The sequence below is a fragment of the Trichosurus vulpecula genome, chromosome 1, assembly GCF_011100635.1.
Source record: "Trichosurus vulpecula isolate mTriVul1 chromosome 1, mTriVul1.pri, whole genome shotgun sequence".
Classification (NCBI taxonomy): Eukaryota; Metazoa; Chordata; class Mammalia; order Diprotodontia; family Phalangeridae; genus Trichosurus; species Trichosurus vulpecula.
Genome location: NC_050573.1, coordinates 244,458,324 through 244,473,716, shown reverse-complemented (window position 1 = coordinate 244,473,716; position 15,393 = coordinate 244,458,324). Strand labels below are relative to the sequence as shown.

The 15,393-nt window shown below is 36.7% G+C and overlaps 1 protein-coding gene across 5 annotated transcripts in view; it reads left to right on the top strand.

Annotated features, from left to right (window-relative positions):
- The window catches only part of OSBPL1A (oxysterol binding protein like 1A), a 338,964-nt gene that overhangs the window by 126,754 nt on the left and 196,817 nt on the right, over positions 1–15,393 (top strand). For all 5 annotated transcript variants that reach the window (XM_036756461.1, XM_036756436.1, XM_036756451.1 and 2 more), the window contains one exon: positions 9,858–9,964. In XM_036756461.1, coding sequence (XP_036612356.1) covers positions 9,858–9,964 — 107 coding nt within the window. The remainder of the gene's footprint in view (positions 1–9,857; positions 9,965–15,393) is intronic.

Sequence of the window (15,393 nt, the reverse complement as noted above, 5' to 3'; positions counted from 1 at the left end):
TTCTTTCTGGGATCTTTGTCAGGAGGTGATCGGTGGATTCTTTCAATTTCTGTTTTACCCTCTGGCTCTAGAATATCAGGGCAATTTTCCTTGATAATTTCTTGAAAGATTATATCTAGGCTCTTCTTTTGATTATGGCTTTCAGGTAGTCCAGTAATTTTTACATTATCTCTCCTGGATCTGTTTTCCAGGTCAGTGAGACATTTCACATTGTCTTCCATTTTTTCATTCCTTTGGTTCTGTTTTATGATATCTTGATTTCTCATCAAGTCACTAGCTTCTACTTGCTCCAATCTAATTTTGAAGGTAGTATTTTCTTCAGTGGTCTTTTGGACCTCCTTTTCCATTTGGCTAATTCTGCCTTTCAAGGCGTTTTTCTCCTCATTGGCTTTTTGGAGCTCTTTTGCCATTTGAGTTAGTCTATTTCTTAAGGTGTTATTTTCTTCAGTGTGTTTTGGGGTCTCCTTTAGTCAGTCATTGACTTGTTTTTCATGGTTTTCTCACATCACTCTCATTTCTCTTCCCAGTTTTTTTTTTCTGCTTCTCTTACTTGCTTTTCCAACTCCTTTTTGAGTTCTTCTGTGGCCTAAAATCAGTTCATGTTTTTCTTGGAGGCTTTTGATGTAGGCTCTTTGACTTTGTTGTCTTCTTTGGGCTGTATGTTTTGGTCTTCTTTGTCACCAAAGAAAGATTCCAAAGTCTGAGTCTGAATGTGAGTCCATTTTTGCTGCCTGGCCATGTTCCCAGACAACTGCTTGACCCCTGAGTTTTTCATGGTGGTATGACTGCTTGTAGAGTAGAGAGTACTTTGTTCCAAGCTTGAGGGGCTGCGCTGTTGTTTTCAGAGCTATTTCTACACAGCGAACTCTGCCACGCCAACGCTCCCCCTCCCCCAAGAACCACCAACCCGGACTGGCACTCAGACTCCCTCTCAGATCTGCCACTTAATTCCTCCCACCAGCTGGGCCTGGGCCCAGAAGCAACTGCAGCTGTAGTTCTGTTCTCAAAGCTGCACCACCTCCGCTGCCGCCGGGGCGGTGGCCGAACCGGGAACTCCTATCACTCTGTCTCTGTTGTCTTTGGTGTTTGTGGGTTGAGAAGTCTGGTAACTACCATAGCTCACTGATTCAGGGCACTAGCACCTGTTCCGCCCGGCTCCAGGTCTGGTTGGTCTGGGTGCGGCTCACGCTGGGCTCTGCTCTGCTCCATTCCCAGGTCTGTGTGATAGACCTTACCCAGCGACCATCCAGGCTGTCCTGGACTGGATCCCTGCTTCCCTCTGCTATTTTGTGGGTTCTGCAGTTCTAGAATTTGTTCAGAGCCATTTTTATAGGTGTTTGGAGGGACCTGGGTGGGGAGCTCACTCAAGTCCCTGCTTTCCAGCTGCCATCTTCCTTCCCCCTGTTTAACACAGTAAGTGATTTAATATAGGTTATATATATGCAGTAATATAAAACATTTCCATATTAATCATGTTGTGAAAAAAGAAACAGATCAAAAGAAAGAAGAACACAAAGAAACCTGAAAATAGTATGCTTCGATCTGCATTCAGACTCCATCAGGTCTTTCTCTGGAGGTGGATGGCATTTTTCATGAGTCTTTTGGAATTGTCTTGGATCATTGTATTGCTGAGAATAGCTAGATCATTCATAGTTGATTATCTTACAATGTTGTTCTTACTGTGTACAATGTTCTCCTGGTTCTGCTCACTTCACTCAGTGTCAATTCATGTAAGGCTTTCTAAAATCAGCCTGTTCATCATTTCTTATAGCATGATAGTATTTCATTATGTTCATATACTGCAACTTGTTCAGCCATTAGTGGGTATCCCCTCAATTTCCAATTCTTTGTCACGAAAAGAGCTGCTACAAATATTTTTGTGCATGTGGGTCCATTCCCCTTTTGTATGATCTCTGGGATACAGACCTGGTAGTGGTATTGCTGGATCAAATGGTATGCACAGTTTTTTATGCCTTTTGAGCATAGTTCCAAATTGTTCTGCAGAATGATTGGATCAGTTCACAACTGTTCCAACGGTGCATTAGTATCCCAGTTTTCCCACATCTCCTACAATATTTTTCATGTTCCTTTTCTGTCTTATTAGCCTATCTGATAGGTGTGAGGTGATACCTCAGAGTTGTTATAATTTTCATTTCTCTAATCATTAGTGATTTACCACATTTTTTCATATCGTTACAGATAGCTTTGATTTCTTCATCTGAAAACTGCCTGTTCCTATCCTTTGACCATTTGTCAATTAGGGAATGACTTGTATTCTTATAAATTTTTTTTCTCACTAGTAATATTTTATTGGAGTCCAATGTGGATTTCATTTTATTTTATTTTTATTATTTATTTATTTTTTTTATTTTTTTTAAATTTATTTAATATATTTAGTTTTCAGCATTGATTTTCACAAAAGTTTGAATTACAAATTTTTTCCCCATTTCTACCCTCCCCCTACTCCAAGATGGCCTATATTCTGGTTGCCCCATTCCCCAGTCAGCCCTCCCATCTGTCACCCCATTCCCCTCCCATCCCCCTTTCCCTTCTTGTAGGGCAAGATAAATTTCTATGCCCCATTGCCTGTGTATCTTATTTCCTAGTTGCATGAAAAAACTTTTTTAGTTGTTGTTGTTGTTTTTGAATGTCTGTTTTTAAAACTTTGGGTTCCAAATTTTAAGAAGTCTTGGTCTATATTAGTCCTCTGGCTAATGGGCCATTGTCCAGTTCTCAGTTCTCAGGGCATTGTCTCTGGCTGTCCTTCCTTGCCTGGAATGTCCTTTCCCCTCTGCTCCAATTACTGACCACCTTGACTTTCTTTAAGTCCCAACTAAAATCCCATCTTCCCCAGAAAGCCTTCCCTAATCATCTTAATTCTAATGCTTTCCCTCTTTTAATTTTTTTCCTATTTATCCTGTATATAGCTTGCTTTTACATATTTGTTTCCATGTTGTCTCCTCCATTGGATTGTAAGTTTCTTTTTGTATTCCTGGTGCTTAGCGCAGAGTTCCTGGCACATTTGTGTTCAGTTGTGTCTGAGTCTTCATGACCTCACGGAGCATAGCATCCCAGGCCCTTCCATCCCCCTCTGTCTCCCAAAGTCTGTCCAACCTCATGTTCGTTGCTTACATGACATTATCTATCCATCTCATTCTCTGCTTTTCCCTTTTCCTTTGGTTTTCAGTCTTTCCCAACATCACGGTTTTTTTGTTTTTTTTTTCCAGTAAGTCCAGTTTTCTCATTATTTAAGCTTCAGTTTCAGTATTGGACCTTGCAGTGAATAGCCTGAATTAATTTCTTTAAGTATCGATTTATTTGACCTTCTTGCTGTTCAGAAGACTCAAATGTCTTCTCTAGCACCACGGTTTGAAAGCATCAATTCTGTAGTGCTTAGCATTCCTTATAGTTCCACTCTCACAGTCATGTATTGCCACTGAAAAAACCGTGGGTGTGACTGTATGAAATTTTGTCAGCAAGGTGATGTCTCTGCTTTTTAGTGTGCTGTCCAGATTTGCCGTAGTTTTTCTTCCCTTCCAAGGAGCAAGAGTCTTTTAATTTCATGACTGTAGTCACCCATCTGCAATGATCTTTGAGTCTAAGAATATAAAATCTGATACCACCTCCATTTCTTCTCCCTCTGCTTGCCAGGAAGTGATGGGACCAGCTGTAGCAGCACAGAGTATTCACTTAATGAATGTTTATTGATTAGTTGATATATGTATATGTATATCTCTTATTTGTCTATATAACTTGAATACTAAGTCCTTATCTGAAAATTTTGATATAATTTTTCCCCATTTGACCACTTCCCTTCTTAACCTACATGCATTAATTTTGTATGTGCAGAAGCTTTACAATTTCATATAATCAAAATTATTTTATCTTTTGTCCTTGCTTCTATCTCATGAGGTTAAAAAAATGCCTCTCCAACTCGTAGCTATGAAGGGTATATAATCTGTTCTCTTTTAATAGGCCAAATGTCCATGTAGAATTTATTGTGAAATATTTTGTAACATGTTCGTCCAGGGGTGGGGAACCTGCGGTTCTATGCTCTGTGAAATATGGATTCAGTCTTCCCAACCCTGTATATTGGTCTAAATCTGTTTTCTACCTGACAGATTTCTAGTTTTCCTACAGTTTTTGCCTAATAAGGAATTTTTTCCTAAATAATGTGTTTTCCAGTATATCAAATACTGGATTATTGAAATCAATTGTTTCTAACTCTCTGTTGTCTTGCTTATTTTATTGATATATCATGTTTACTTTTTAAACCAATTCCTAAAGGTGTTTGTCTATATTTTATGGAGTTTTTGGCAAAAAAGTGTACTTTGTCAAAAGCTTTTTCTCTGTTGATATGGTAATGTGGTTTTGGATGTTTTGGTTTTTTAATGTGATTATGTTGATTTTTAAATGTTGTACTATCATTGTTTCTCTGGTATAAATCCCACTTAATTACAATGACTCCTTAGCTATATTGCTGCAGTCTGATAGGATTTTGTTTAAAATTTTTGAATTAGTTTCATTAATGGTTTTCTTTCCATGTATTATCTTTTTCTGGTTTAGGACTTGTATTTGTCTTATAAAAAAAGATTCTGGTAGGATTCTTAATCTTTGAGGATAATTTGTGAAGTATGGGTACTAACGTTTTTTAAAACTTTGATAAAAATCTCCTGTGATTCTGTTAGGTCCAAGAAATTTTTTCTTCGATCGTTTATTTGAAAATACACATATTTCCTTTAATGAGATTAGATTATTTAAGATCTCTGTCTGGTCTTCTGATAGCTTGGATATTTTATGCTTTTGAAAGTATTCCTTTATTTCTTTAGTGCTACCAGTGCTAGCTGATTATTCTTTTTTATTTCTTCTGCCTGTGCTGTGATATCACCTTGCTTATTTGCTATTTTATTGATTTGGTTTTCTTCATTCTTTTTACTTAGATTAGCTAAGGGTTCACTAGTCTTTTCTAAGACCTCTGTGGTACAGGCCTTCATTGTTTCATGCTTTGATTATTGCAATAATCTTCTGGTGGGTCTGCCTGACTCAAGTCTCTCCTTACTCCAATCCATCCTCAGCACTTAAGGTGATTTTCCTAAAACATAAGATCATGTCACCTTTTTCCTATTCAGTAAACTCCCATGTTGCTTCCAGGAGTGAATACAAAATGCTCTGTTTGGCATTCAAAGCCTTCATAACCTAGCCCCCTCCTACCTTTCCAATCTTCTTACACCTTACTGCCGGACAGGTGTTTTTCCATCTAGTGATACTGGCCTACTGACTGTTCAGTGAATGAGATATTCTATCTCTCTGCTCAGGGAATTGCCTCTGGGTGTCCCCCATGCCTGAAATGCTCTCCCTTCTCTACCCTGACTACTGAACTCCCTGTTTTTTTTTTTTTTAAGTCCTAACTAAAATCTTGTCTCTTACAGGAAATTTACGCTAAACCCTCTTAATTTTAGTGCCTTCCCTCTGTTACTTTTTCCCTTTTATCTATAGCTTGCTTTGCAGATATTTGTTTTCATGTTATCTCTCCCTTTAGATTGTAAAGCTATTTGCAGGCAGGGACTGTCTTTTTCCTTTTTCTGTATCCCCAGTGCTTAGCATGGTACCTGGCACATAGTAGACTCTTAATAAATGTTTATTGATTGATTTTGAATATTGCTACTTTATAATATAGCTTGAAGTCTGGAATTGTTATTCCCCCTTCATCTGTAACTTTTCTTCATTTTCTTCCAGCTCTTATATTCTCTGATTCAATTTTTAAATTATTTTATCTAATTTTATAAAATTTCACAGTTTTTTTTTGAAAAGCACTGAAATTCTAAATATACTTTCTGTTGGTCCTGTTAACATAAATTTTAAGTGTAACTTGTCATAAAGGAAGACAAATGTATCTTTTAAAATGTGGGCATTTTGGATGAGATCACAAAACAGTTTTCATATTTGTAAAAGTTATTTTTAGGGGCAGCTAGATGGTATAGTTGATAGAGCACTGACCGTGGAGTCAGAAGGATCTGAGTTCAAATGTGGCCTCAGACACTTAATACTTGTATGACCCAGGACAAGTCACTTAACCCCAATTGACTCCCCCCCCCAAAAAAGTTATTTTGTTTTAAAAAAATTACAGATTTCGGTGTAAGCTTGCAATAAAAATAATTGTTTACTTATATGTGCAGAAACGTGATGTCTGATGCCTTTTAGTTATGAGTTATTAAGTGGCTAAAATGTTTTTATCTATTATAGGTACTTTCCTATTCTAAATAGCAATGTACAAACAGTATCATATCAAATATTAGGCACCCAGACTCTTCTCTAAGTGCTTACCTCATATATTGATCTCACCAGGTTCTGTTAATAAAATTTGTTTGTGGTTACTTTTTTGGGAACTGTAGCTCTTCAGTGCAATTACATAACTTTTAACCTAATTTTAGACCATGAAGTTGGCTTGCTGTTGCTGTGTTATTTTTTCTTAGGAATTTTCTGCCAATTCAGGTCCTTGAGACAAATTACCAAAAAAAATTTTTTTTAAAGACCAAGTCACCTGTTTGTTTTAGCAACACATGTGCTTTATTTGGAAACTTGTAAGCACTCCTAACAGAAGCCGTTGGTGATGCAGTGGATAGAGGGCTGGACCTGGAGTCGAGTCAGGAAGATAAGAGTACAGATCTGGCCTCGGATACTTATTAGCTCTGTGACTCTGAGCAGATCACTAAATCTCTGTCTGCCTCAGTTTCCTCAGCTATAAAACTAGAATAAAGCAGGGCTATTGTGAGGATCAAATGAGGTTATATAAAAAAATAGTGATTAGCACAGTGCCTGGCACATAGTAGGCACTATATAAATGCTTATTCCCTCCCTCTTTCCTATCCTAATTATGCCTGTTTTTTGAAATTACGTCTATACATTATCTTCAGAGAATTCATCATTAAATATTCACCATGTATGTTGCATTGTACTAAGTGCTTGATGATATAGGTAGCTAATTGGCTTAGCGGATGGAGTGCTGGGCTTGGAGGTGGGAAGATTTGCATTCAAATACTGCCTCAAATACTTACTAGCTCTGTGACCCTGGCCGAGGCTTTAACTTCTCTCAATCTCACTTTCCTCATCTATAAAATAGGGATAATAATAGCACCTAGTTCTCTGGGTTATTGTTAAATTCAAATGAGATAATATGTAAAATGCTTTGCAAACTTTAAAGTTGATTATCATTATTATTTTTGCACAGTTTTTTAAAAGCTTTTTAAAAAGAACTATCAAAATCACGGGTTTAATTCTCATACCTCTTTTAGGAAATAAATTATTAGACTACATTATAAATTTCTTGAAGATATATGTTGGTCTGCTATTTGCCATATCTTACCTAATAATTTAGTACATGCCATTCTCCTGTCTGTCTGTTAAAGGGCTAGTCAATTCTTTTGCTTCATAATTGCTCTTACGTAGTTAAATATTAAAGGAGCCTTTGTGATGTGTTTGAAAGACTCATAATGAGGTCTGTCAAGTAATATTTAACATTATTTGGAATTCATCTGTTTTGTAGTCTAGATTTTATTATTAAGGATAAAACCTTAAAGTAGAAATATGTGAGGTTGTAATTGGGTTGGGGTGTGTGCTGTAACAAATATTTATGAAGCATTTATGTTCAAGTTACAAAAATGAATATGGTGATTTCTGAAGAAGTTTATAAGCTAGTTTGAAAAATAGATAATCCACTGCATGAATAACTACATAAATTTGTGGTAAATGCATAGGAGAAATGTAACCAAAGTTTCATGAGAGCTCAGAGGAAAGAGATTATTTTGGGGAATCAGAGTTATTTTTATGGCAGACATGGCACATAGTGTTATCACTGAGCCTCAGATTTGGAAGAGACCTCAAAGCCATCTTATGCCCTCTGTTCCTGAACAGGAATCCCTTCTCTGACATGTCCTACAAGTAGTCATCTGGAGTTCACATTGGAGCTTCCATGAGGAAACTCAGTGCCTCTGAATGTTACTTCCTTGCCCCACTTCTCACTTATGGGTTTGAGCCCAATGATGGCAGGTGGCACCATAGTGTACAGAGCTCTGAGTCTGGAATCAGGAAGAAGTTAAGTTAAAACCCAGCCTTAGACGTCAACAAACTGGGTGACATTGGCAAGTCCCTTCACCTCTCAGCCTCGTTTTTATTAACTCTAAAATAAAATGGGAATCATAACACTACCTGTCTTCCAGAGCTGTGAGGATCAAGTGGGATATCTGATGTTCTTAGTACAGTGCCTGGCACACAATAAGTGTTCAACAAATGTTTGTTCTTTTTCCTTCCTTCTTTCCTTAGGCAGTCTGGTGGCCCTCCTCTACCCAGGGGCTTTACTATATTGGCTCCAGACTTAGTATGGATATCTGATCAGCTTTAGCCCTACTGCATATCAGAACGCCTGAACTCAAGCAATCCATTGTTGGGCAGTTTTTCTTTATATCAAAACTTATCTTATTTCTCTCCAATTTTTATTCATTGCTTATAGTGATGATTTCTGGAGCCAGGTAGAATAAGTCTAACTCTTTCACATAATAGACCTTTAGATAGGTACTTGAAGACGCTATAAATATGCAGTCAATTTTCAGTTTTCATGGGGCTAATGTCCTTAAAAATGGTGTGAGTCGAAAATGCAAATTTTGATACACTGGACCTATGGGAAATAGGAGATTAGATTCTTATGACCACCAAAAACTCATCTTTTGCTAGAGATTGCTGAAAATACACTTTTCTGCATACAGTTCTTTGTAACAAAACGTTAAATCTGTTAAAATATCGTTTTCCTAACATAGTAACCATGAAATCACCCATAAAATGCATTATACAAAATAAAATTGGTAACATGCAAAATATTATTTCTCTCTAGTAATTCTCTAGAATTCTGTGACCTTACATCTCAATTAAAAAGCAAACGAAAAGAAATCCATTGATTTCAGACAGTATTATACCGCTGTTTACCTTTCTACCTTGGCTGCCTCAGAAAACGAAGGGAAAGGTTGCTGGGAGTTTAGTTGATGCTGTTGGAAGACTCTTGAGACGGGTGAGGTCTCTGACACTCTGAAGCCACAGGGGGCTCTTCACTTTACAGTGGTACCCTAAGCAAGATCAGCGAAGCACTTAGTAGGACACCAGCCGCTCCACAGACTTGCACGCGTTGTTGCTCTCATTTCTCTTTGCTGTGCAAAGCCATGAATGCACGTGGTTGCCAATGTGAAAATGAGAGTGAAGTTACTAATAAAATCTCATGAATGCTTGAAGATGTGGAAGTTAAATGCACAAATGTTGAGGATTGACTGTACCTTCCTAATTCTGTTTTCTAAATAAACATCTCTAATTCTTTTATCTTCCTGTTACACAGCTCCTATTAACCTCATCATCATGGTTTTCCTCCCCTGCATATTCTTCATTTGTTCAAACCCTTTTAAACTGTGTCCAGAAATGAATAGTTATTCCAGATGTCATCTGACTAGAGTATAGTGGTACTATTTCCATCTCCATTTTAGACAATATGCCTTTTTAAATGAAGTTTAAGATTACGTGAGCGCTCTCTCTCTCTCTCTCTCTGCTTTTCTGTATCTGTCTCTCTCGCTCTCTCTCTCTCTCTCTCCCCATATACCTATATCTGTATATGTATATGCATTATGTATATGTGTATGTGTATCCTCCTCCACAACTAGTATGCAATCTTCAGTCAGTAGTATAACTGATAATAATAATGGACTCTGTATAATTGGCTCAGTATAGTTCAAAGGCAGCATTACATTGATAGTATTTCAAGCTATTTGTATAACATCAGGGTTGCTAAAATCCCATTAGTTTTGTCGCTTTTTTATTTATAGAAATCCTTCCATCATTTCTTCAAAAAGTTGAAGCTGTCTCTGAAGCCTCTGGGGAAACTTGTGCAGCTTTGAACGATTGTCTTAATCTCTTCACCAAACAAGAAGGGGTAGGTATTTTGATACTAAATTATCTCAGTTATTTTGGTCCTATATCAGCATATTAGACAACATTTCTCATGGCTAGTGCTAGGCGAGAATGGTATTTGAAGTAACATAAAGTTATGTATTTTTAGTCTCCTAGACTATAGAGCTCAAAAGCTAAAACATTAATAAAAGTCTTTCATTTCACAATTTAAATAGCGCTGTGAACTTTTAACATCTTGTTCATCTAAATCAGACACTGGGCGGGGGCGGGGTTTGGGGGGATGCTATTCACTATTTTGAGTAACTTGAGGAGAGGAAGCTTTAAGAACTCAAGAGATGTGGAAAGGTTTCTATGAGGAAAAGTTAGATACCTGAGCTCAGCCTTGAAGGAAGTTACAAGATGAGGAGAGAGTACATTTCAAGTATATAGCCTCTCTCACTATAGAGTGAGAAGGTGAAGTGTCAGGTTTGGGAATAGCTTGGGTCATAGGGTTTGCTCCTGGAAATTCAGTTTGGCTGCATTGTATGTTGTGTAAAGGGCAATGATATAAAATTAGTTTGGAAAGGTAGGTTGGAGACAGAATGTGGAGAGGCCGAGGTAATAGGCTTTGCAGTCTGTATTTCATCCTCGAGGCAATAAGGAATTACTGAAGGATTGAGCAGGAGAGAAGCTCAGTCTCATCTATTCCTCAGGTTATTTTGGCAGCTCATAAATTAGAATGTTGGGACTATAAGGGACCCCTTCATTTTACAGATGAGGACACTGAGTCCTTAAGTGACAAAGCTCTGCATCACACAGTTGGCGGATTCTCCTGGTTTATTGGTTTTTCTTGTTTTTCTCTCAGGTGGTTATAATCAAACAGTCAATCAACAGGCATTTATTAATCTCCTACTTTGTGCGAGGTACTCTGATAAGTGCTAATACAAAGAAAAAATACCTCCTTTTAGGAACTTATATTCTAACAGGTTGGACATCACATACATAATTAGGCGTATACAGAATACCTACAAAGCCAAGTTCAAAGGAAAACACAGCCCAGGGACAAATTCATCTAGGATTCCTGGAAGACATGAAGCAGGCATTTAAAAAAAAGAGCAAAAAATGTTTTTTTAAGTGAAATGAGAGTATTTGAGGAGGAAACATGGAAAAGAAATAAGAGCTATGGAAGAAAGAATTGGAAATGGAAATAACTGCTTGACATAAGATGTACAAAAGCTTGCCCAGCTTAGGTTCTCTGAAAATAAGAATAGACCAAATTGAAGCCAAAGACTTTGTGAAACGACAAAGAAATATTAAAACTCAAGTGAAAAGACTGAAAATATAGAAGAAAATATGAGGTATCTCATAGCAAAAACAACTGGTCTGGAAAACAGATTGAGGAGAAAAAAATTAAGAAGTGTTAAACTGCTTGAATGGAATATTTAATATTTCAAGAAATCTTAAATGAGAACTGCCCATATAGCCTAGAACCAGAGGGCAGAGTACATACAGAATTCACTCACTAACTCCTGAGGGAAACTCCAAAATGAAAATTTCCAAGAACTTTATAACCAAAATCTAGAGCTCCTAGGTCACAGAAAAAGAAAGTCAGAAAGAAAGAATTTAAGTATCAGAGATCCACAGTTAGGACCCCACGTGTCTTAGCACTTAACGCATTTAGGAGTGAAGAGCTTGGAAGATAATCCAGAGGACAAGGATAACTTAGCCAGCAAAAATGAGGATAATCATATAGAGAAGTAATGAAATGGAGGACTTCCAAGAATTCCTGATGAAAGGAGTGGAACTGAATAGAAGCTCCATAGAACTTTGAAGTTTAAAGTTAAACAAAAATATCAAAAGGTAAACATTAATAAACACTAAAAAGGACTAAACAGAGATAAACTACTTATATTCTAATATGATGAGATGATATATTGTATTAGGAGGGCAGAGTTTATAATCTCAAAGAGGATCATAAACATGTCTGAAAGGTTCAGAACCGCCGGATATAAGAAACTCTCAAAGTAGAAGGAAGAAGAATCAAAACATATATTTAGGCTCCACAGTAACCAACCCATGAACCAGCAACCCCATTTTGATATATTGATCAAAAGCTTCCAGGCCCAATAAGCACACCTTGAAAGAGTAACCAGGAGGCTACAGAGAAGCATGATTGCGTAAAGCAAAATCATGCTTCCCCCTCTACGGTAAAAAGATTACCCACTGGCCTGAAGTCTTTGTTCAGCTTCCTCCCGTAGGTCAGCTCTGCTACTGGCAGCTCCTGCTTCAGCTGTGGCTGCGGCTGTGGCAGCCTCTGGCTCCAACGGGAGCTGCTTTTAACCATCCAGCTTCTGCGGGGGTGTAAGGGACGCCGGGGAAAGCACAGGTTCTTTCAATCTGCTTAAGCAAGGTGAAGGGGTTGACCGGGAAAGCACAGGTTCTTTCCATCAGCTTAAGCAAGGGAAGCAAGGTGAAGGGGCCGACAAGCTTACTCCAGTCCAACATACAAACAGCATTCAGTTCAGGGGAAAAAGCCAAACTAGTCAAGGGCACTTGTTGACTAAGTGCTAAGGAGCCCATTTTTGGTTGCCAATACATATATATATATATTGTCTCTGAAACTTGTCTTCATCATGTGTCCTACAAGGAGTCTAATGGGACAAGAGGCCTGAGAGTAGTTCTTTTGTGTCTTGATGATCTTAAGAGAAGCACAGAAAGAGGTGGAATCAAGATGGTTGACTGAGAGCCTAGTACAACCTTGTTCAATCTTTCAGTTGATGTATGACCCTATATGGGGTTTTCTTGGCAAAGATACTGGAGTGTTTTGCCATTTCGGCAAACAGAGGTTAAGTGACTTTCCCAGGGTCATACAGCTAATGAATGTCTGAAGCCAGATTCGAGCTCAGGTCTTCCTGACTCCAGGCCCAGTGCTCTATACACTGAGCCATTTAGCTGCCTGTAGCCTAGCACCCCACTATTCCTTTTCAGCAATCTTGAAAATGTAACAGACTTGAGTTCTGATTGGGAAAGCAAAGAAAAGGCCTTAACGAATAATTTTTTTCAATATATTGTTTATAAGAAACATACTTGAAATGGAAAGATCCATACAGAATTAAAATAAGAGACTGGAACATAATCCATTATAGTTCATTTGAAGTAAAAAAGGCAAGAGTAACACTCTTGATCTCAGAAAAAGCAACAGGAAAAAATGTAATTAAAAGAGATAAACAGGAAACTCCATTTTGCTGGAGGGTAACATATAATGAATTAATATCAGTATTAAACTGATATTAATATCAGTATTAAATGTATGAACCAAATGGCCTTAACATCTAAATTCTTAAAGGAAAAGTTAAATGATTTACAGGAAGACATAAATAGTGAAAATGTAATATAGTAGGGGACCTCAATTTATCCCCTCTCAGTCCTAGATAAATCTAACTCAAAAATAAACAAGAAGTTAAAGACCTGAATAGAATTTTCAGAAAATTAGATGTGATAGACCTGTGGAGAATGTTAAACATGAATAAAAGACTATTAATCAGCTTGCATGGTACATTCACAAAAATTGTTCATGTATTAAAAATCATAAAAACCACACAAACAAATGCAGAAAACAGATGTTAAACATATCTTTTATTGAGGGCTTTTGAAGCAAAGTTTAAGTTAATTTGAAACTAAAGAGCTTAATCCTAAAGAATGGGTGGTTCAAAGAACAGTGCATAGAAATAATAATTTCATTAAAGACAATGACAGCAATGGGAATACATACCAGACTTTGTGGGATACAGCCAAAACAATACTTAGGGGAAAATTTGTATCTTTAAACTGCTTTTCCAGTAAAAGAGAGAAAAAGCATATCAGTGGATATGTCATATCTATAAAATATTACAAAACCAATTAATTAAAATCCTCTTAAACCCCAAAATAGAAATCCTTAACATCAAAGGAGAGATTAACAAAATTGAAAATAAAAAAGCAAAAACCATTGAACTAATAAATAAAACTAGGAGCTCTTTGTTGGGAAAAAACCCTATAAAATAGATATGCCATTAGCTAGTTTGATTTAAAAGAAGAAAATCAAATTACCAGCATCAAAAATGAAAAAGGGAGTTTATAAGTAATGAAGAAGGAATAAAAAGAATGATTAGGAGCTGTTTTATGCAACTATATGCCAAAAAAACTGATGTTCTAAATGAAATGGATAAAAATTTACAAAAACATCAATAGCCTATATTAAGAGAATAGGAAATAGAATACTCAAATAACCTTATCTTAGAAAAAAGAAATTAAAGAAGCCATAAATGAACTTTCAGAGAACACCCCAGGACCTTATTGATTTAAATGCAAATTCTACCCAACATTTAAAAAATAATTTTAATACTACATAAAGTATTTAAAAATACATAAAGGGTTACCACAAAATTCTTTCTATTGTACAAAAATAGCCCTTATATTTACACTAGGAAAAGTCAAAACAGATCAAGGAAACTATAGACCATTTCCCTAATGAATACTGATGTAAAAATGTTAAACTAAATATCAGCTGGGAGACTACAGCAATATATAACCCAAAGGTCATACACTATGACCAGGCAGGATTTATACTAAGAATGCAGGCCTGGTTCAACGCTAGAAAAATTGTAAACATAATTGACAATGTTGATAACAGAAACCAAAAATTATATGATTTTCAGTGGATGCTGAAAAAGATTTTGTCACAATACAGCACCCAAACCTGTTAAAAAACATTAGAGCATATAAGAATCAATGGAACTTTCCTAATGATAAGTAGTATATGTCTACAAGTAAGAGCTAGCATTATTTGTAATGGGGATAAGCCTTTACAATATGATGAAAGGTTAAAACAATGATTTCTTTTATTAACATTGCTATTCATGAGGTGACTAGAAATGTAAGCTATAGCAATAAGGGAAGAAAAAGTAAATTAAAGGAATTGTTGTTCATCCTTCGTTCTCAAAGAGGGCCAATGGCATTAGGAGGATGAGGTCTTGACTTGCAACTGAATTGAATTCATGAGAGTCAGAGCCGTGCAAAGTCATTAGCCTCACTCTCTGCTACAGAGTCATTGGAGTCCAGGAGCAAAACATGGATCAAAGATGACTGCTGAGGGCCCCCAGATTAAAGGAATAAACATAGACATAAAGCAAACAAAACCACTATGTTTTACAGATAATATAATGGCTTATTTAGAAAACTGAGTAGTTGAACTAAAAAGTTAATTAAAACAGCAAAGTTGCAGGATATAAATTAAACTCATAGAAATCATCAGTACTTCTTGAATATTAGCCACAAAGTCCAGTAGGAAGATACAGAAGCAGAAATTTCATTTGAAATAATTAAGGAGGGTATAAAATACTTAGGAGTCTACCCACCAAGATGTATGCAAGAGCTATAGAAACACAATTTATTTAGGTTTGTAAATGTTAAGAATACTAATGGACGATGAAG